This window comes from Colius striatus, chromosome 3 (genome assembly GCF_028858725.1).
Source record: "Colius striatus isolate bColStr4 chromosome 3, bColStr4.1.hap1, whole genome shotgun sequence".
NCBI lineage: Eukaryota > Metazoa > Chordata > Aves > Coliiformes > Coliidae > Colius > Colius striatus.
In genome coordinates this window covers 75,409,345-75,433,051 of record NC_084761.1, presented here as the reverse complement: position 1 = coordinate 75,433,051, position 23,707 = coordinate 75,409,345, and the positions used below count along the sequence as shown (strand labels likewise).

The following is a 23,707-nucleotide window of genomic DNA, read 5'->3' as shown; positions in this document are numbered from 1 at the left end:
ACGCTTCACTTCATCGGGGAAGCACGCATGAAGAAGAAAAGGGTGTATCAGTGACAGATTTTTTGGAATTTGAATTTAGTTGTATGCTGAAATCCCTTGCTGAAGCCTAGAAATGTGTGTGTGTGATTTTGTTGATTGGGTGAAAGTGTTCAGCCTCTTAAAGTTACTTCATTAACTGTGGAAAAATATAGAAAATGGTTACTTTGTATATGCCAGATCCCTTTCAAAGATTAGAGAAGAGATTTTACTTTATTTTTTTTCTCACCCTTCTTTCCTTTCTTGCTCTGTTTTGTTCTTTGTGCTACCTCAACTCCATCGCTCTGGTTGGAATCCCACTAAACGGTTTGAATGCATCTGTCAGCGAATCTAAAAGTTCTGGTCAGCTTGCACGTTCTCCTACTCTAGCTCGTCTTAATCCCTCGGCCTCTTCACCCAACTTCTTTAAATATCTAAGGCATAATTCAAGTGGAGAACAAAGTGGGCATTTTGCACAAAAGAGGTGAGCTAGCACCTGTACATAATTTGGTGTAGCGTTTGTTTTACCTCATCATAGATATGAAGCTCTATAGTGTAAAGAATTAAAACAGTTTAATATGGACCAAGGGTGGTAGATTCTTATGTGAGAGAGAATTCTCTAACTGCTCTACTATTGAATGTAGAGCTGCTACTTCCAATTTTTGTTTTGTTTTAATACATAAAGTTATTTCAGACACCTGGACACATGACTTTTCTTTAGAGCCACTCCAAAGCAACTTGTTATGCAGCAGACAGCAGCACTGCTTAAGTTGTGTGAGGGATAACGAGGTCACTCTGTCCCTCCTGAATCATTTAATTATGTTCTGCTTTGTTTGTGCTAACACAGAAACATACTAATATTCTTCTATGCCTTTAATCAATTTACTTTTAAATGAGGCAAGAAATATCAGAACGGTGAAAAGCCAATACAAAAAAGCCCCCAAACTACCCCCCCACACACAGTCTCCCCAACCCCAAAAACCTAGAACAAACAAATGAAAAAACTCAATCCTCCATCTCATGTATTTGTCTTGGTTACTTTGAGGAATATAAAATTATATTTTTGTGTCTTCCTACTTATAACAAAAATACATGTAGAGAACATCAAGCGAAAGACTTGAACCCATCGTTTTCCTGAGAACCTGAAACGAGTAGCTCCCTAAAAATCCTAACTGAAACCCTTTCTTAACCATCTCGGCTAAAACTACTTCTTTTAGCTCAAAAGAGAACAAGTGTCATTGTGAGCATTGTCAGAAGTCACTGACCATTGGCAAGCAATTTTTATTGCTGTTGCTGTCTATTGTTTGGATTTGTGCTCTTGGGTGAAGGTTTATCTGTTTTTCCAAGGTGCTTATTGTTCCAGTTCTGAGAAAATACTCAACTGAGAAGTTCATTTCACTGGTTCCTTGAGTTGAATTTGCCAAGTACTAACTGCCATCTCTCTTTAATTACCTTCAACTCAGAAGTGTGGTACATAGCTCAGGGGAGGAAATAGGAATCATCACTGTCCTCTATACGCTTCACTTTAGGAAGACTTCCTTGAATTTTGAGAAGGTTAAATTCTCAGGAGTTTCCTTTCCAAATAGATTTGGTAATGATTCTGCCTAAGCATAGCAACTTCTGCCTTTTTCTTGTCTTTTAAGATTACACCATATTGAACCTCTAAGCAACAAGACTGAAAACACAAGTTTTGATGGATTTACAGTGTGATTTCCAGTTAAACCTGTTTGCAGGGCACACCATGCTGAAGCATTATCTTCTTCATGAGGAATACCAGCCACTCAAGAACAGTGTCACTTCATACTAGTGGTTATCTGAGAGTATCTACCAATCCCATTGACATCTTCAGGAGACAGCACTAAATGCCATCCAGATATATCTTTCTGGTTTATCGGATGCATTTCTTTCTTAAACTTAGTTTTTCAGGAGTAAATTCTCCTACTCACATGTTTTTGTGTACTCCAGTGTCTTCAGCCAAGTAACTTTCTGTGCTTTCATTCCATGCAGAAACCTTTTATTATCTGAGTGGTTCTCACTTCCTTCTGTTAACCTTTTTCTGAGTAGGTTGGGGGCATGTTATATTAAAACAAAGAGCAAAACTATATTGGCCAAAAGACTGTTGATGAAATTTGATTAGTGCTCCTGTCTGTTGCATAAACAGAGCCACAATCCTAAATGATCAACTCAGCTTTTTAGTTTGAAAATTCCTAGTTTGTCTGAATAAAATCCTGTTAATTCTTTACAGAGTGAATTTTGCCAAAATCTTATTTTACAGTGATAGTCAGTGTCACCTTTTCCTAACTTTTTCCTCCCAAACTTAATCAATCATTGAAACTGATATTTAAGTAAACATGCTATGATCTCTATTAATCAAAGGATTTTACTCGAAACATGCACTAAAAATGTTGAGATATAGCAGAAAGTAATAACTTTACTGGAAACAAATTTGTTTATATTGTGACAGTGTGTCCAAACAAGTATGTATTTCAAGGTAGCACTTTGTTAGCAGTTTCAATTTTGACTGTTTCCTTGATATTCAAGCCTTGAGGTTTTAGCTGTGTTTTGTTAGAAGCTTAGCTGTGTGTATTTTTTTTTTTTATTCAATGGATTTATACCTCTTTATTCTAAACTATACTTTTTCCAACTGCACTCTCAGCATCTCCTACCGTACTGCCTTAAGGAAAAAGCTTCATTCTTCCTCTTCTGTGCCAAATTTCTTAAAATTTCTGGCTCCTGTAGATGAAAATAACACCTCTGACTTTAGGAGCACAACAAGGTAGGGTTCTGTCTTAAAGCCTGGAGGTAAAACTGTGTTTTCAAAAGTTTCTTTGTCTGAGATATTCAAATGCATCTCACACTTGAAAAAACTGATGTGTGCAACAGTTCACTTGCATGTATTCTGCATGTGATTGCTATCAAAAGGATGGAGCTATCCCAGACTCCTCTCCTGTTAACATTGCAGGAATTAGCCATTTTGATGTTTTTAATGGTCATGCAGCTTCCTTCAATGTACTTCTGTGATTATTCCTTCCAAAAGACTGTATTAGCAGTTTTCAGTTAAGAATATGTACAAGGGACATCCTAAGCAGTGTCTGTGTCCTCCAGTTTGGAGATGGCCTGTAAAATAACTGCTGCCAAAGCTGTTTGAACTGCATTTATCCTTTTGAGCTTCAACCAACTCATACAACTGCTTAGCCATGGCTAGAATAGAGCAATAACTAGTTTAAAGATGTAATGAGTGAAAGTTATTAGTGGGATTTGTAATATGAAAACAGTATTGCTGTTCACTATTTAATTTACCCTATTGAATGAAAAGCTCTGCATGTAGCTTGTGGATTACATCAAAGGAGTAATATCCAAGGTTCCTAGACAATGTTCCCAGGTTTGTTGCTTATTTCACACAGTGACTTGAGAACATAATGGTTAAAAGTTTTGCTTCAGCTGTGTACTGTGAAGGAATATATTACATACCCAGTTCACAGAGGCTTGGAAGTTTACTTGGTGTTTATAAAGCTCCTTGATGTGTGCTGATAAAAGGCATCAGCAGTTCTTTATGTCTTCTACGAATAATTGCTAGATTTTGTGGATGGCATTTAGATAGCAGAATGGTAAAGATACATTATGGTTTGTATGTCTTCAATGTGCTTTGTGTGTTTGATACAGCACTGCAAAGAGAGGTAAAAACTGGAGAAAGATTGCACAGAGCTGCCAGCCCCTTTTGGTGAACCTAAGTGCCATTTGCAGCCTTGTATAAGCTTGCTGCCACAAAGCCAGCCTCTTTTAATGAACCTAAGTGATGCTTACAGCCTTGTGTAAGCCTGCTACCACAAAGCCAGCTTCACCTACAGAACACAAAAAGCTTGACCCAGCATGTGCACAGCACACTGCATTCTTTAGTTGATGTTGTTGTATTAACTGAAGACTGTTACCAGCAGGTTCAGATAGCCTACTCACAAGCCATTCTGTGTTCTGCAATTCCAGTGACTACGACTCCAAACACAGCCAGCAGACCGTGGGTGCCGACAGCCCTGTCAGGACTCGGCGGCATTCCTGGAGGCAACAGATATTCCTGCGAGTGGCAACCCCTCAGAAAGCATGTGACTCGCCCAGCCGATATGATGGTAAAGTCTACGTTTACTTGCTATGAGCCTTGTTTAGTGGGTGCAGTCTGTAAAGTGTGGATCATTTTGTCTGCCAAGTGAATATACTTGCTTGTTTGTACTGTCTTTGCAGTTTCACACCTACTTTTGGTCATCAGCTGTTGAGTTTTTATTTTTCAGCTTCAGATGCAACATAGTTCCAAGTGTGTCAGATTAGCTAACTAGAGAAGTGTGTTCTATTTTAGTAAGTACTATTTTAGTTTTTGTGTACCTTTTTATTAGTTTTAGCAGGAAAAAAAAAATCACTCTGAAGAAAAGGCAATGCTTCTCTTTCATTTTTCCATGCTGGAGTATACAACTGTGGATTAGAAAAATCAAGACCTAGCATAAGGAGTTAAGATTTTTTTTTAATTACTTCAGTTGAGTTCTGTAGCTTGTACCTCATACCAGAGTGAATTTTACCTTGTGTATGCTGCTCCAGTCTGTGACATTTTCCACTTGAACCATAGTTATCTGCTGTTCTCATATTTATTTCCTAAAATTCTTTAGAGCTAAGGAACCAGAAAAAATGTTCTCTGACATGAGCATGCAGGTGCATCATTTTATGCATCTTGCTTCATGTGAGCCAGATGGCATAGCACATGCTGAGGCCAAGAATGCATCAGAAAAGCTTGTGACCCAAGTAATGGACATGGCTCACTAAGGTTGGAATTTCACAGCTTGAGTACTCCAAGTTCTACCTTCGGTCTGATATCTAAGGACATTGTGTAAGAAATAAGAAAAAGTACAAGACAACAGGAAAAACCTATACTTTATAATAAGTGTAGCAGAAAGTAACCACCTTACATTCAGAGACATTTTTCTTGCATCTTAGAGAGACCTCAATTAACTGGACACAGTATATAACAAGTGTTTCTGGCATTAGTGTATTGCTTGCAGTGTAATTTGACAATGTGCTAAGCTGTATATGGGCACATATGCCTCTCAAGTTTAGTGTAGTTCTAAACAAAGTGGTCTCAAGAGTGTGTTGTGTAAACATAAATGCTCTCCTATACTTAAAGGCATATGAAGGAGCTGTTCAAACTCAAGTGTTCTATAAAGGTACTGTTTTTACTGGTTTGATGCATCTTTTTGTGACTGGAAATAGTCTTACTTGTTTTTGGAAGCCACAAAACTTTCCCATATTAAATAGGAAAAAAAAGCCTAAACTGCCCATCCAAGCATTTCCTCTGAGACATAATAGCTGCAAGATAAAATCTTAACAACCTTCAGCTGGATAAGCAGAATAGTTGGAGAAAAAAGTACGGCCAAAATGGAAAACAGGAAGTGCTATTAATAGGAGAAGCAAATTAAAATAACTGGCCTTTTTTCATTCTTAGTTTCTTTTTCCGTTTTTGTTCCAAAGTGCATACTCAATTTATGAATAGAGGGGGGAAAATTGGTGCATCTTCTGGAACACATCTAATAGATCCAGCCCTTGTAGCCTTTAGGATAGCTGCTATACAGGTAATCTTACATCAGACTCACAACCACAGTTAATAACCTCCATAGTCCAATGTAAATGTAACTAGCTACCATTCATCACCTCGTTCCTCCTTCTCTCATATTTTCTGAAGGAGAAGCAGCACATGCAGTGGGGTTTACCAAGTTAAATGTACTTCCTTCTTTTTTTTTTTTTTCAAAAGTCTTTCTTGCTCTTTTTAGACAGATTTCCTTTGGAAACAGAATGCATGCAAACAACTGATATATCACCAAAAGATCTGTTTCAGCCAGATTGGACAGGGGGCAAAGAAAGTTTTAAAGATAACATGTTTTGTCTTGTTTATCAAAAGTAAGCATGAGAAGAGGGAAACAAGGAAATACTCACAAGTTTCTCTTTATGGACTGTGACTTCAACTGACCAGTTTCTCTGTTCAATTGCAATTGCCCACACGCTGCTGCAGGGTACCGCAGGAGAGCAGGAAAAACAAAGGCATTCCCTAAAAGTAAGTCAGCCAACCGAGATACACAGATCTCTCTGTGTTGGAGATTATAAAGTTTTTCAAGCTTAGCATAGGCTTAATAAACTTTGTATTAAGCATAAAATTTACTGGTATGCCTGAACTACACATTGCTTTGACCACATTTGGGCAGGCACTGTCAACAAAATGAAACTGCTCAGTGGCTGTAACTTCTTTGAGTTACAGTATGCATGTGCAATAGAGACAGAGACAATGCCTAGACAAATGAAATCACAAGTGTCAAGTGGTGAGCCGCATCTCAAGTTGGTCATGTTTATTGCCACTCTGTGTGATTGTCACAGCAGGATATGAAGTTGTATCGACTACAAGTTTAAAAAAAACAAAGAAAGGGAAACCCAGACAACTGATACATAGCTTTTGCAGAAATTTTGGACCTTCTGAAGTTCTGAACTTCAGAGATATCTGAAGATAGGCTTGAGTGATGCTGACGTGAAGACAGCGCTTTGTGCCTCACCGTCTTAAACTTCTACCCCTCGTAAGTTGTTTGAGCAAAAACTTCTTTTCTTGTAACTCAGCTGGAGAGAAATGATTGCTACCCGTGCTTTGGTGGCTGTGTTGTGTAGTAACAGGCAGAGAGCATTGTTTTACAGATGCCATTGTTTAAAAGGAGGCTTTTGTTACATACGAAGGAGGATGTTAATTTCTTACTAGCTGAGGAGTAAAATGCAAAGCAGTCCTAAATAACTAGAGTTAGAAAAAAATTACTGCAAATAGGTACACTAAGAAGCTGTTTTTTCATGCCAGTTTAGATTCTGGACTTGCTTGGAAACTGGACTCCATCCAGCTACACTCAGGCAAGGTGGGTGCTCTGAGACAGCAGAAAGTCATGGGTACAGGAAACTGTTACTTTTGGTTATTACGGGAATAATGTGCCCAGTGCAGGCCCTCTTCCAGCCACCTTCTGCTCATGGGTCCTGCCATTTCCCCCTTCCCTCACTATTTTCCCCTGGTTCTGTACGTAACTTTATGATGAGGCACATCAGAGAAGCGTTGTAGGATTTGCTGCCTGGCAAGACAGCCAGATTATCTCTGGTGAGCCTGAAGGTGAAGCTGATCTCCAGTCTGGAGATCTAGAAACAATTTTCTGCATAGGTTAAACGATCTGTAGACATCTTTATTGTTTTCCAGCTGGTGGCTGGAGGTTTGCAGAGTTGAATTATGCTTAGTTCTATTGTAGCAAGCTACAGTTCAAATGTCTGGTTTTATCTGCTGTTTGCTGCTTGCCATGGAATGATTGTACTGCTGTGGTTGGTGTGGAGCACTGGAGGGCAGCGTTTCTCTCGTTGCCACCTTGAGACACACTTGGTATCTTATCCTTGGATATTTTTCTTTTTTATTCATTTGTGGAGGTGGAATGAGTGTTGTGTCCTGCAAAGTGGAGAGATGGAAAGAGAGGAGCACAGGTCACTTAGGAAATGGATCACACTTCTGATCTATTACAATACTGTGTTTCTTTTGAAATAAGATTTTCATTAATCTCTCTTTTTCTAAGGCTTTTTTTGGCCTGTTTTTTATATATGAGTACATAAAATTGTCTCTGTCTCTCCCACTCACTGTCTTAAATATTTGAAGTGTTTCTTCGGTTCTTCGATTTTTACCTTTATACCTGCCCACCCTACTTGCAGCCAGACCTTCATCCTTCCCTGGAGTCTCCCTAACTAGAGCCACATTCTGGGGCTATGCAAATGGCATAGAACTTCAGAGTTCTTTGGGTTTGCTGTTAGAAACTTGAAGGGAACAGCTTGTTTATTATCCTAAAATAGCTGAAGGTAACTCAAAGATGATTATTAGTTTTCAGTTGGATCGGGTGTTTTTTAGTCCCACTCACAGTATTACACAAGCACTAGAGCAGGCACAGGGAGGCAGGCAGGGACATGTGTCGGGAAGCTGAAGGTAAATGCTCTTCCCCTGCTCAGGAGCAGGACACAGATCAGTGCAGAGTGATGGTGAAACTTCACCTTGCACTGCAGTGCAGCAGGATATTTGCATGCTTATCTTCAGCATCTGCAAATCTCCACTCAGGGGACTATTTTCACTAGAATTTTCACACTGACTGTTTGGAATTGGTCATAGTGGGAGGCCTGGCTTGCAGATTGTCTAGAAACTCCCAGCAGAGTAAAACCAAGTGGTAGGTTTAAGAGAGGGATGTGAACAATTTTCTGAAGTAAATGGTAGGAAAGTGATGGTGCTTGTCATGAGCTTTCTTGCTGCAACATTTGTGTTAGAAAGATTTTTATAGTAGTTGTGCCAGTTTTAGGTTGGAGCAATAGGTGACTTGTTTTAAGGTGGGCAGTGACGAGTTACATGTTGAACAGTGAAGAAACTGCAATCTGGAGGAATGAGGTGCCTGGTATTGCTTAGCAGTACTCAGAAAGTAGACTCAGGTTAAAGAAAAAGAAACTTTGGACAGAATTGCTACGTAGTATTTTGCAACTCAACTTGCAGAACGACAATCTTTTATGAAGTGCAAATATCTTTGTACAGGAAAAAAACACCTTGATCTGTTCCTTAAAATTAAGTGGGTTTCAGCCTCTGGCAGACAAGAGGTAACATTTAAATCCTAAATGCTGAAGAGAAGTTTGGATTGGGAGAACTGTTATTCTTAAAATCAGATGTGAAGCATCTTCTCGTCTGTTCATTTGCTTTGTGGTGAGGGTTATCTCTTCTGTTATTTAAGCAAAAGTACTTTTAAAATAATTTTCTAGTAATGTTGCAAGCAGTGTAAACTGTTGCTTGAGCATTCTGTATTTAGAATGTTTACATGGTGTAAAGTATTTGTTCTCCAGTGCTGTTTTAATGGTTCCTTTTTAGCAACAAAATGATTCATCAGGTAATGACTAGTTTTGTAAATGTTGTAATAAAGCCAGGTTGTTAGAATTGACTACTCAGTTCTGTCACTCTCAGAGCGAATATATGCTCATAATCTTGATTTGCATCTTAGGAACTTGGCTATAAGTAGTATGTAGCACAGGTAGTGTGGGACAGCTGTCTCCTTTGCAATGTCTGGTCAGTCATTTCTCAGGGCTTGATATTAATAAACGGGATAAGTTTGGAGGTAGTGGTTACTTTTTAAGGAGCTCTTGGCTTTAAAAGAAAAATCAAACTCCACAGCATCTCTCAGAGCTGGTTTTTATCAGCTGTTTTGAAATACAGAATTTTTCAGGTACTCCTTATTCAGCTATTGCCTTAAGTTGTATTTCAGCCTCAAAGAACATTTTGCTTCTTTTAGTTCCATATCTGAAGCTTTCTGGTTACAGAAGGCTTCTGTTACTGCATTGCATTGTGAAGTCAAATGTGCCAGACATCTGTGTAAAATAATAGTAATATTATATCCTGGGTTATAGAAGTTTGCAGTTCTTTAGTTTTGTATTGTGTATGAAATGAAGTGTTGTATTACCTGGATGAAAGATCTGAAGAGAACTGAGGATGATGTTAAAATTCTTTCTTCTGGGCAGTTTCATCTTACACGCCTGTGAAGACTATTTTTGTTTGCAAAGCTGAATTTTAGGATGTTTAAAATGCAGCAAATAAAATTAGTATATTGTAGAAGAAGAAAAACTTGTTGGAATCTTTCTGACCACATTCTCACTGTATCTTACCTGATTTCTTAACTCTAGAGAGAAGCTGTGCATGGTAAACACTGCATTTAGACAGCCATGTGTAAACAGCTCTATAGTGAGGATGGGGTGGCAATAGTTTAGTTTATTTGAGCTTCCTTTCTATTAGCTTCCTATGAAAGTAAAATAAGCCCTTCTTTTCTGTGACAATTATTGCAACTTCTAGTCAAAGATGAATCTTGTTACCTTGTTTTTGATGTTTGAGGCAGGTTAGACTAAGTGCTTCTGAAAGAATGTTTTTAAGGCTTTAGGTGGGTTTGTCACTTCTGTTGTTTTTTTCACTTTGTGGTTTTTCTTAGGGGGTTTCCTTTGTCATCTTGGTTTTGGAAAGCCTTGTGTAATACTGAGGTTGACTGAGTAAGAAGCTATTAATTTTTTTCTAGTCAAGTACAAAAGAAATCTCCTAAAAAGTTTTAATAACTCACTGTTGGGATATTTTAATGTCCTCCCAGAGGTCCCAGCAAATGCTCTATATTTATTGTAGCTTCTGTTGGAGCTAATGAAATTTCCTATTCATGTCATTACCAGTCAAATATTGTCTATTGGAATTACTAGCTTTTAATTTACAAACTTTCTTTAGTGTTAGGCATGTACCATGCTGCTTTTTTCATAATCATTTTTTACTTAGTTTTGTGGTTTATCTTTGCATGTGGCAGTTTTGTGTAATGCATTTGTTGATCCTTTTGGGGTCTAGGGATATTTTGCATCTTTGGATTGAAGGACTGACATGTGAAGTCTAACAGCTCTGAGTATAAATGAATGAATCTGCTGTAAAAGTTCCATCTCAACCCTTTGTTCCTATTGGCCTTGTCTTTTCTTGGGTAGTGTAAGTGGTAGAAACATCAGAGCAGTGCTTTTGGGGTACATATAGATGCACTAGGACATTTGTGCAACGCTTCCATCTGCTTCATGAGCAGTTTAATCTGCAGTTTATTACTTTGCAGAAGTTCTCACAAGCATAGGAAAGCTGGTGGCTTTGCCAATGAAATACACCATTTCTTTAGGAATACTTAGTTTGGACTCACAGACATGTAAAAGTGCATTGCACAGAGAAGTCATCTTGAAAAGTAGTGCAAGATTGAACTTCAAATGGAAAGTAACTTGTATGTTGATAAAATACAATAATAATTATTGAGTCCTGAACCCTAAAAAGAAGTGTGGTAGGCTTGTAGAAGTAATGTCCATGGGAGGTAGAATTTTATATGGAAGTTGCAGGGAAGGGAGCAGCATATTTGAAAGGTATACAGTCAAACATGGAACAGGAGTCAATAAAAGCTGTTGAGTTTGGCAGATGAACAGGGAAGCAGTCTTTCAGTGTATTCTGAAGTGTTCCAATCCTGCTTAAGTGCACTTACTAATCTTATAATTTTGAAGGTTGTGCGTTACTTGGCAGTTTGATTCAGTGGAATGTGAGCTTCCAGTTACGTTCAGTTGAATTGCTCTACTGTTTATCTTTGCTATGTCTGCTATCTTCCAAATTATTTGTGCATAACAATTAAATACTCAGATCCTTGGTTATAGTGTATCTATTCTTAGTGTTCTGGATTTGTAAGCTGGATGGCATATCTGTTGATCACCTTGTTGTGTGGGTTAGTGTTGACTTACTTAGACATCTGGGTTTTTTACTTTACTTTGTAGAACACACAGGTAATCCCTCATTCCTACCCCTCCTTCAGCAGCCGAACAGCTGATGCAACTCAGCAAACTTTAAACAGGCCACCCAAGCAGTTAAACAGGTTCATTTTGGTTTCTCTACTTCCTGCCAGCATGGAGATGGGAGTGTAGGCAGGTTGTGAATATGTTGAACTTTATCAGGGTAGACTTTAGACTTAAATGTCCACAAGTGATAAGAAGAAAGAAATAAAATATAGTAAAGGAGCTGCCATTTGGAAGGCAAAAACCAAGCATAGGACTCTTGCACAGAGGAATGAAGTGGTAAGATTGATAATCATAACTGTTCAGCCTCTAGAATTTTGTAACCTTTCTGTTTTCTTTTATAGCCGTAAGTGTTCTGAGTTAAATTTGTTTCACTAAATACTAATCTTATCAGGTTAGTCAGTAAAGGACAAGAAATTTTCAGCCTAAGTGGAAGTAGGATCATGGTCTTGAGTATTTAGTTAACACTTTGCAGTGATTCAGGTGTTGCCACAGTTTGATCACTAGAGGATGATAAATGAGTAACATCTCTGATACATTACACAGCGATCTTCTGTTAAGTTGCTTGTTGAAAACCAATGCACAAAATTTGCTCTTGAGAGATTATGTATGTTAAAGACAGGAAGATCGTAGGCCTTGGATATCTTCATTCTTTCTTTAGGAATGTGATGTTTTTAATTTATTTCCTTGCACATGTTTTGCCAGCCTATTCTTTTTTGCAAGTAGGTAAACATAAACTGTCTCTGTAGGTAGTCTGATATTTTCTAACATATATATGTATTTATACATGCTTACATAAAACCAGAATATGTATCTGACCCTAAAGGAGATGCATAAACTGCTGAGGATGTGTGGGCTGAGAAGAGACTTGTTTGCCCCAAGATGTACATGCATTCTGTGTTGGATGCTATGAGAATGTAACAAGAAGTGAATAGACTGTGGATAGCATACAGTTGATAAGGCTGTTCCTGTCTAGGTCATCTCTAATTTTTGCATTGATGTTTGTGACCATCTTTGTTAAATGCTCTTTCTTGTGGTGCTGATATTTTGTGCATATAATGCAGCCTTGGAAGAAAGGAACAACTTTCCTTGAAAGTGGTGGTTTTAATTTTAAAAGCTTATTATTTTATTCATGCAAAATAAGGTAGTTCCACTGTCATTATCCTTAAGAGCACTTCCCTTACAATGTTACTTTGTATGCAGAAAGAAAAATTGGGATGTAATTTACTATATGTAGTCATTATACTTGAAAATGTACAGGACATTGTTGATAGTATATGCATCAGAAACAACAATCAAAACAATTTTTCCTGTCATTTTCAACAGAAGTTGAGAGTTATCAAGTGTGTATTCCTTCTCTACTAGGTGACATTTACCTGAACTTTTATAGTTGCAGCTCTTAGCCCACAGAAGTCTCTCTATTTACTTGTAAAGAAAAAAATTAATCTTTCCCAGTTTCTTTTAAGGGATGACTATTTCTTCATTGCATTTGTATTTTTCATAATCAGCTGTATTTCTGAGTGCATCTGCCAGTGTTTTCTGCTTCTCTTTGCAGCAAATGGTGATTGCCATTAAAGTGTCAAATATTTCTCCTTTGCCTAGTTGTTATCCCCATGAAGTTCACTGTTCTCTGAAATGCTGCAGATACTCACACTTAGGGTATCTACACTTATATCCAGAATGCAAGTTTGTAGATGCTAAGTGAAAGTGTTGTGTTTATTTTTATATGTGTATTTTATCCCTTGAATTTAACTGTGGAAGTGAATAAATGTTGTATAAGGAAACAAGAGGTATTTGGACCCACACCCTATTTGTCTCTGTCTCTTTGAGAGGAAAAGATTGACGGGGTGAAATTTAAGCAGAATTCAACAGCTGTGGATGTTTCCATTCTTACTTTGTCATCTGAGATGGATTGTGCAGGTGCCTTTGAACAAGCAAGCAAAGAATAGCTGCATATGAACTGTATGAATCAATATATGGTAGCAGTCTGAGCAGAATTTGAAGGGGTGAAAACCGTCCTATTTTGTTGGTTTGTAGAGATGAGATAATGTCTGTATGTTTAATTCAAAATCTTTATCACTATGCTAGGCAATGATAAAGAATAGGACCATTGAGCAACCATGAGAATAATTGTTTCAGGAATGCCCCTTTTACAGGAGCTGTTCAAATAGCATGCACAAATGTCCTTGGCTGAAGAGCTGAGGAAATGCAATTTGTTGCATGATTTGTAAACATTCGCTTGCATGTGTAACTAGTCAGCTTGTCCTTGCAAGACATTTCACAGCATTCTTTTTGGCTGAAGAAGTGCTGTTGCAATGGCTACGCATTTGGGATTTAGTAGTAAGAGACAGGTGAGTTTGACCATTCATCTTAAAGGCAGTGGACTGAGTAATTTTTCTCCTAGATAACAGGTTATATCAAAGGCTACTGAACCTTCAGAGAAGCTTGTGTAAAACAAAATTCAGTGATACTACAGCGGGCATTAAGAAAAAGAAGTAAAAGAACATGTACTTCTTATGCTGAGCACTTGCTGAAAAACAATGCTGTTAACCCTTTCCCTAAAAAGAAAGGAGTTGTCAATTTGGCTGCGACTTACTTAATGTTCACTTTCTTTTGTAGTCTTTTCAGTCTTCTTAGAGTTATCTTGTAGGCTTGATGAAAAGCCATCTTTTGTGGTAGACCAGTCAAAGCTGAAAGAAAAAGTTGAGAAGGTTATGATATGGTTAAAAATTTGGAAGTGAGAGCAAACATCTCAGGTGTCTGTCTCCCTTTCTTCATGCTTACTTTAAGAACTGGTAATCATCCTGTCATATGCCCTTAGGTGGTGCTGTGTTTGTGCAGCTAAGGGTGTGTGCTGTCTTTGTTAAACATAGTTTAAGGCTTATTCTTTAAGTTATTTGGGTGCTATATTTGATTTGATCTGCTATTTGAGTCATGCCCAATTTCAGCTGTAGGTTGTATTTTTGCAGTTTCTCAACTTGCCTTTTTCTTGTAGTTCTGTTCTTGTAAAGCTGTAATTAGCAAACCATGGTCTTGGTGTATGGTACAATATTTCTATCAGGTTATGTAGAAAAAGGTTCCATAAGGTTCTTATGCAGAAGCAGCTTGTGAGTCTTCTTGAAACTTTCATTTGGGAAACCTTGCTTGATATTGCTGCCTTCTATATATGTATTTATACGTGTGTGTGCATGTATATATGTAGATATGTACATACACAGTCTTTCAAAATATGTCCCTTCATTCACCTATTCATGAAATCTAAGCAGTTCACTAACAGTTTCTCTCTGTTAAAGATTACTCTGAGCTGGGAGAACTTCCACCCAGATCCCCACTGGAACCAGTGTGTGAAGATGGCCCCTTTGGGCCAGTGAAAGAGGAAAGGAAACGGACACCCCGTGAGCTTCGTGAGTTGTGGAAGAAAGCCATTATTCAGCAGATACTGCTCCTCAGGATGGAGAAAGAGAACCAGAAGTTACAAGGTTGGTGAAGTTCTTGATTACACCGTACTGCAATACAAGTTCACTTTTTGATTTGCTCTGGGGCCTTGGTAGTGGATTGGACCAAGCCTTAATTAAATGTTTTAGGAACGTACACATATATCAGTTTAGCAGCATCTCCCTCAACATTAATTAGTGTAGGTGATAATTTATGCCTTTTTTTTATTATTGTTTCAGCTTATTATTTGTTTACTTGATCTTAAATGCTACTCTCGTAGTTTTATCATGGCTGTGGCATTTTAGCCTGGTGTATAGAAGCTCTGAGTTATTCAGCACCGTTACAATCACGTTCATTTCTACATTCATATTCATAGGTCACTGTCTAACTATTGGTTGTTAACAATGTTTTGTTTAGCCACTCTTGAAGTTGAATTAAAGTTCTTAAGGAGCTGGCTGGGGACTTGAAACTGTGGGTGCCTGCAGTAGTACACACACTGTACAAGCAAGGTTTGTAGGGAGCGGTGTTGACTCAAATCAGTCAGAAGGGTGATGAGAAAGAGCTTGAGAAACTGAAATTTCCAGTTTTCCCCAATCAAAATGTTTATGTGGATGAAGGTATACCTGCAACAAATCTCTTGTGGTGGCAATTTTTACACATAAAATGCAATGGATTAAGAATACATACTTAATTGTAGCATACAGAATCACAAATTGTATCCCTTTAGAGCTGCTTCTTCAAAGATGAGTGGTGGGAATAGAAATGTTTATCTGTCTGATTTTGGTTGTTCAGGAAGGGAGTAGGCACCTGGATCCTCAGGGGGTGAGATACCTGGTGTGAAAATGGCAATTTCTCTTTGCCTTTGTGTAAACTTGAGGAAGGATTGTCTTCCAGAAAGAACAACTGAATAGAGAAAGGTCCCAGACATGTGAAATAGTCAGTATCCTATAAAACAAAATACAGCAATATATACCAAATATGCAGTTATCTTGGCTAAGGGGCCAAGACCATCTGGAGAAACAGGTACTGAAAGCAATGATTTATACAATCCCTTCAGCTTAGAACATTGCTTTCATCAATGAGATTCTATCAAATAGTTCTGTAACTTGGAATTTTATGGGATTTAGCATTTAGAAATAAATTTTCTGTTGTGTATATTTATACCCTTGATTTATGTTAAAATTCTCTTGTATTCAAGTTATCTGAATCTACAGCATGCAGGCAAGTTTTTGGACACTAATAACCATAGAACTTTTAACAAGGGCAGACAAAATTGGAGCATCTTATTGTACAAGAGAAACAATTGCAAAACCATCACAAATTCACTAAGATGAGCATGTGTAAAGGTAGTTAGTGAATGAAAGAAATGGGCATTGGCATGACTGAAGACCCAGACTGTGCAGAACGCACCATGGAGTAAAGAAGTTGTCCTAGGTAGCTGCTGAATGAAGAGCTCAATAGTGAGAGAGTACTTGAAAAAAAACATATCTGTGCTGCAGTGAGCACAACTTTTTAATGTACTGTCACATGTTCTGACACTTATGTCTCTGTAAAGATGAAAGTTACATGCAGTAGTAATTCTCAGAGTACTGCTGTTTAATACTGAACAAAATATTAATTGTACAGTATGTTGCATCTTTACTGATAATGCTTAAGTGCGAGACTGGAAATTGAGTACTGTCAGTAGCTCAGTCTTGTTGATAATGACACATTTTCTCCTCAGTCTTTGCATGTCATTCCCAGTGTCACATTTTTGCATGTGGCATGAGAAGTCTGAAAAGTTTCCAAGTACCAAAAGCACTTGTTTGCAAAAGACTGAAGACTGAAACATTTCTCCAAGTTTGTGATATAAGCTGAAACGTAAATGCCATTTTTAAGTTATGTTCATACAATGCTACCTGTATTTTAAGGGTTTTTTAATGTCCGATGACAGGACAAGGGGCAATGGGTACAAGCTGGAACATAAGAGGTTCCAAAGAAACATAAGGAAAAACTTCTTTACCGTCAAGGTGACAGAGCACTGGAACAGACTGCCCAGATGGGCTGTGGAGACAGACTACTTCTCTGGAGACACTCAGAACCCACCTGGATGAGTTCCAGGTGGTCCTGCTTTGGCAGGGGAGTTGGACTAGATGATTTTTTGAGGTCCTTTCCAACCCTTAAGATGCTGTGATCTGTATTTGACCTGAAGAAAATAAGAGGAAGTTGACAAAGAGTTTAGATATATAGAATAACTTTCAGCGTGGACACACAGCTATAATAAAGCTATCAGTGCTTGTATTTACATGGGTCTGTGGTTAAACAATGAATATAATCTACAGGCAAAAATCAAAAGCAACAAGAAATCAGGAACAAAAAAAAGGCGAGGTAGTAAAATTAAGCTACAGTTGTCTGTATCAGGATAGGTAAAGATTGTGTCAGTACACATGCAGTCAAAAAAGTCTTAAAGTGAAATATAAAAAATTCTTAACATTCTTAAAAAATGTCTGAAAGTGAAATATACCACTTTGAAGTGGGAAAGCCAAAAACTAAATTAGAAAATGCCAAAATTAAATGCTATGAGGTCCAGATCTTGCAAACACTTAGGTAGCATTGTAAGTCACTTAAGTGGCATCACTGAAGGAAGTAATTTACATGTGAAGACTACAGGATGAGGTGGTAAGGTGATACTTCCCAAATGTAAACTGTTCTTTTCATGTTTTTCAAATCTAGTTTTGTTTTAGCCAATGCGAGTACAGGACAAGCTAACCTCTTGTGACTCTCTCAATCTGATAATCTAAAAACCTTAATTGCAGAACAGCTCTCAGAACAAGATGAGCTTAATGTGTTGACTATTTTAGTGTCATTGTGGGCTGTGTAAATTTCATGTGATTTTTAACTTCCTAGTAGATTTATGTAAACAAGTTGAACATGAGAACAATGGAGCGTTAAACTAACAAACTAACATCCTTTTAACCTAGATATCTCAAGAATGTGTTGTGTAGGAGTGTGACTTTGAGTTCATCCTATGAAATCACCAAAAGTTGCAGTAGGCTTACATGTATAGCAGAATGTTCTCAAAATCAGAGTGTCTGGTTAACATTACGGTAGTGCATGTCACAACAATGAAGTACCGTGAGTACGTCTCGGAAATTTAATTAAAATCCATGGTCACTTCATCATCCAGTCTTTCATAAACCTGCTCTCAGATCATGTTATGTGTCACTTTCTCTATGCATGTTATTGAGGAGAGATATTTTTTACTTTAATACTACAGAGTATGTAAGTCCTTTATGTCTTTTAAAGCTGTTCTCTGCTCATTTTGGCAAAAGGAGAGCTGCTGGCCATGTCCCAGGACTCTTGTCATGGAACTAGGTGCATGGAGTCCTCAGCCAAATTTACAGCCCAGTTAAAAAACTGAAGTACTCCTTTTGTTTAATTCTTCATAGACTTACCACAGACTATGTTGCTCCTTAGTGCTCTCTTTGTAGCTTTGTCCCAGTTTCCTGATAGCATTTTCTTTCAGCAATTCATGCCTTTTAGGAGTAGATGTCTGACATCTTCCTCTCTCATCTGCACCGTACCTTTTTTTCTCCATCTTAGCTATTTTTTCAGTCTTCTGACCTGCACAAATTCATGTACTGTGCTAAAAGGTGCTTTATTATTTAGTTTACATTAGTGCCATTAATAAACCTTCCAGATACATACTTGTACTAAGAAGCCCCTACAGAAACAAAACTTTACCAGGAGTTGGTTTGAAATTTTCACTCTATTTTGAAACTTGGGAATTAACAATCAACTACAGAATTAATTTCCTCTTTTTTTTGCCATATTTCTTTGCTTTCCCAGGTAGTTATGTCTTTTTAATTCCGTACAGATAACACATGAAGATGCAGTGCAATGTTATAAGAAATTGTAATCTGAAAAAAATCACTGATGCTCCAGTGCATCTCTGCTCTGGGAGCTCTGATCTAAAGTGTCTCTTTTCAGATCGTGTTTTGCATTGACTCATGTTCTATTTCTTCAGTAGAGACTTGAGACTCCTATGTGTATATAGTGTTTATAGTCCTATTTCTGTTCAGTGTTCTGAAATTTTCTGTACTTGAACATTTTATGTAGTCTGTAAAAAGTGATCTTATGAATGATCTCCTCTGAAGTAATTGTTTAACTTTGTCATTACTGTTATGGAGCTGTATGCATAAGAAATAGATTACTGTATTGGCTTTGTATTTTTATTTGGCGTAGAACCTCTGCACTAGCTGTTTTTAAGGGGTGGGAAATTGAAAAATCCTGTTAGGAAAATCTTATGTTGATTTAATTAGTCATCATCTGTCATGTTTCTTCAGATTTAAGAGTTGTCTAATTGTGTAGAACTTAATTTAACAGACCAAACACAATGACTACTGTATATAATGTCTTTAAAATGTAGAATCATAGAATCATTTCAGCTGGAAGAGACCTTTGAGATAGAGTCCAGCCTTTGTCCTAGCCCTATCAACCACTAGACCATTTTCCTAAGTGCAACATCCACTTGTCTCTTAAACACCTCCAGGGACAGTGACTCTACTACCTCCCTGGACAGCTCGTTCCAATGCCTGACAACCCCTTCAGGAAAGAAATTCCTCCTAATATCCAGCCTGAACCTCCCCTGGCACAACTTGAGGTCATTTCCTCTTGTTCTGTTGCTTGTTACTAGGGAGAACAGACCAACCCCCACCTTGCTACAACTTCCTTTCAGGCAGTTGGTAGAGAGCGATAAGGTCTCTCAGAGCATTCTTTTCTCCAGGCTAAACAGCCCCAGATACCTCAGCCATTTCTCATATGAGACGTGCTCCAAATCCTTTACTAGCTTAGTAGCCCACCTCTGGATCCTCTCCAGCACCTCAATGTCCTTCTTGTAGAGAGGGGCCCAAAACTGAACACAGTATTCAAGGTGCAGCCTCACCGAAACTGAGTACAAGGGAATGCTCACCTCCCTACTCCTGCTGACAATGCTATTTCTCATACAGACCAAACAAACAAAAAAAAACCAGGAAGTGTCCCAGAAGCACAAAAATTTAGACATACGGTGTTTCAAAATTCATAGGATTTCATTTTTAGGTGGATTACATGATAAAATTCTAGGTTAAAATAATCCATTTTACAAGTAGTAGACGATGTTAACTGTTGCGTTCATTATATCACTACCTAGCTTCAGAAAACAACTTGCAGAACAGACGTTTGAAACTCGACTATGAAGAAATCACACCATGCTTAAAAGATGTAACTTTGATTTGGGAAAAAATGTTGAGTACACCTGGAAGGTCAACTACAAAATTTGATGTGGAAAAAATACACTCTGCTGTTGGGCAAGGTAAGAACAGCTTGTTATTTTGAGTTGTTGGAATGCATGTCAGTTTTATTAGAGAAGGAACAGGGTGATCTCTTAACCACTCCTTATAGCCACATTCTCACTAGGAGCTGTTCCTCAGGTTGGTGATTAAACGAGGAATAGTGTTTGCTATCTTCATGGTTATGCCTATGCAAATAACAGTCTTTTCAGTGGTAGCTGCAGTTACCTTACTGGAGTTACAGTACTTGGTATTCATTTTTTAAAAACATTTGTCCTTAGGGGAGAACTATCCAGTGCTTCAGTATATTACAATTGTTGCAATCAGGTTTTCTGAACAAAAAGTTTACAAAGGAATGTTTACAAGAAAGAAGCCTGAATAATGCCAAAGAAAGAATTGTGTCAGAAGCTGCCTGCATTATTACCTGGAAATTCTCTGTTTCAGCCCAGGTAGTAAGTGTGTATACACACAGTATATGTGCATATATATATATCTATAGATCTGCCTTTTTTCTGAGTTCAGCAACACGTACCTGCCAATGCCTCTTACAGCCTTCCTCAAAACTGCAGGGCTGAGCAACCAGCCTTTCTCTCCACTGCATCAGAAGTAATACAACCTCAGCATATTTTTCCAGTGTTCTAAGGAATTGGCTTATTAGTCAACATTATCTGTGTCATGTTTAGACCCAAAGGCCTTCTGCTGATTGCTGTTTGTAGCCACTAGTGAAGATGACAAACTCCAAGAAGCTTTTCATAGTTCTACACAAAGCTTTCCAATGTCTAGAGGTCCCTTCCAACCTCTACCATTCTGTGGTTGTGTGTAAAGGAAGAATCAAGAATTTGCCACTAACAGAAGTTTTATAATATTAAATATTGTACCTGCCTATATGCAATTATGCAAGCAAATTAAACCAGGTAGGTTTAGATTTATAACAATACCAAATGCCCCAAGCACAAATTACTTCAGCACAAAGAAGGCTCATTCTCCCACCATTTCCTTCCAGTGATGTAGGTAAAGGGCTCTGTCCAGTCAATATTTGAGCATGAGAAAAACTTGGTTTATGTTCATAGTCCAGAAATGATAGTCTGTGTTGGAGTTCAAAATAAAACTTAAACTTGGAGTGATGCTAAATTAGTAATCCACTTTATTTATTTAATTATAAGAAGCACATATGAGTAATAGATGGGAAAAGTATCCCTGGCTCTTGATGCTGTAATTGTGCTCTGTTCTCTGGAGGCCAGTTAAAGCCCTGTGTGAACTGACAAAACTCTGACAAGAATTCAGAGTGATTTCAAATTTGATACACATGTGGAAATTAAAAATGCATTTAAATTAAGTTTAGTAAGTTCTAGTTTAGCCCAAAACTGTTAAAAATACCTTGAGTAAGCCAGAAAAACAAGTAAGAAATGCAGATTACAGTAAGTATGAGGCTAAATATGTAGCATCAACCTATAAAGTATACTATAGTAGTACTTGTTTAAGTAGTAAACTAAATACATGCACAAAGCAGCACACAGAGCTAAACTTAATGTCAGACTACTTCCTTCAAGGGAGTCATAATCCATTTTCACTTTGCAGCTGTAAATGTGCACCATTAAGCCAATTCTACCTCACATTCAACCACATTGGAGCTAATGGGGTTTTAGATGTGTATCCAAACAGGAGAACCTGGGCCATTCAGTGTCTGAAATAGTACTTTCCCTCACTGTTTCTTGTTGGAGACTTTTCAATAATTAGGTTTAAGTTCCCTGAAGTAATTTACAGAAACTTCTCAAAATACACTTGTGACATGAATTCAAATATTACATGTTTGTACTAGCATTTAGTTTTTAAGCAATTGTCTCTGGATTATGGTAATGTAGTAAAATAAGTACTGCAGAGAAAAAATCATATCCTTTTTTGCTTATGTAAGAGAACGCACTGAAATTGCTGTTTTATTATCTTTCCATGTAAGTTGTATGCTTGAGTCACTTTTTATTTCTCTTCTTCTTGTTGTTACCCATATTTTACGTGTATACCAAAAGAAAAAAGTCCAAAAACCTTTAAGCTGTCAATGACTTCAAATTGTAATATCTGGTTCCAGTACATCATGGATTAGAGAGAATACTTTCTCAAAGAAGAGTCTATTGATTTTTTTGTGTAGATGATGCAATAGTGCCAGTATTTTGCTGAATAAAGCGTGAGCATGACAATAACCTTTCTGTTACTTCCAGAGCTTTGCATATAGGTACAAATGAAGACTACCATTACCTATGTGAAATAGTTAAGTAATGTCATCTCTTTTTACAGAGAGAGAAATTAAGACTTCAAAACACTTTAACAGGCATCAGTCATTCAGCAAACTAATAAGTAAATCGGAAATACAGTACTTGCTTTCTGATTATGTGTCTTCTGGTGTAGTCTCTAGATCACATCCGGGTTGTACTCGTACATATTTTCAATATGTCTGCATCCTCCCTTCCTAAAACTTATTCCTAACATCAGTGTCCATGCTATATGAGTGAAAAATGTTGATTAGTTCTATTGCAGGGTTTTATTGTGTACTTTCATGAAAAATGGGAGATAAGCATGTAACTTTTCAAAGACAAGTATTGCAGTTTTTGCTGCCTCTTTTAGTACTCAGACAGAATATAAGCAGTAACTTTAGACCTAGGCAGCTCACCCTGTTTCTGCTTTAAATTTCTCCTGTTAAGATGCTGACATCTTTTATTGGTTGAGGAAGTATAAGCACTGCAGTTTGTCTGTTTCTATGGTCTACTGGAGATAGCAGATACTGATCTTGCAGACAGGGCTCTTTGGTTCCTCAGTCTTGTTAGCTCAGCTACAGCTGAACCTTTGTTACGCTGAACCTTTGTTACAAGTACAAATTACTGTTTTAATGCCTTCTCTCAGGAGTACCACGTCACCACCGTGGGGAGATTTGGAAGTTTCTAGCAGAGCAATATCATCTTAAACATCAGTTTCTGAGTAAACAACCACCAAAGGACATGCCTTATAAAGAACTCCTAAAACAACTAACTTCCCAGCAACATGCAATACTAATTGATCTGGGTAAGTACAGCAGTGGTCTCAAATACTTTTGTTATATCTGGAAGAGAAAGAAAAGAGGGTAATACAAAAAGCCTGCCACCACTTAATAATAGGTTATTGGTAAGAATTGCTTTTAATCTGATGTGAGAACTATTACTTGACACTATTAGGAAAATGCAAAATCTGCATTTCAAGCATGGAGGTCCTTTGCAGTATGTGGTGATAAGAGGCTGTTAGAGGGAACTAATGCATCTGCATTTCAGATATTGACAGTGAACTCCACAGGTCAGTCAAGTATGAACTGGCAAGAAAGGAAGTCAACATTGAAGTGCAAACTGTTGAATCACATGCTGTTGATTCCAGATGTCCAGTATTTGCTGTGTCTGTTAAACACTTTTACTTGAAATAATGCAGAAGTTTTGCTTTTTGTCTTTTTTTTCTTTTTTTTAATGGGTAGTTGTTAGCAGTTGGTATTTTTACTTGTATTAAAGCAATTACAAAAGAAACTCTTTTTCATGATTAAA

General features: G+C 37.6%; 1 protein-coding gene across 10 annotated transcripts in view; it reads left to right on the top strand.

Annotated features, from left to right (window-relative positions):
• Window positions 1-23,707, top strand: part of TBC1D1 (TBC1 domain family member 1) — a 112,478-nt gene that overhangs the window by 70,489 nt on the left and 18,282 nt on the right. For 5 of the 10 annotated variants that reach the window (XM_061992440.1, XM_061992441.1, XM_061992438.1 and 2 more), the window contains 6 exons: window positions 362-499; window positions 2,672-2,791; window positions 3,997-4,136; window positions 14,703-14,888; window positions 20,015-20,176; window positions 23,046-23,204. In XM_061992440.1, coding sequence (XP_061848424.1) covers window positions 362-499; window positions 2,672-2,791; window positions 3,997-4,136; window positions 14,703-14,888; window positions 20,015-20,176; window positions 23,046-23,204 — 905 coding nt within the window. The remainder of the gene's footprint in view (window positions 1-361; window positions 500-2,671; window positions 2,792-3,996; window positions 4,137-14,702; window positions 14,889-20,014; window positions 20,177-23,045; window positions 23,205-23,707) is intronic. The other 5 variants (XM_061992447.1, XM_061992444.1, XM_061992445.1 and 2 more) reach the window with 2 other exon arrangements.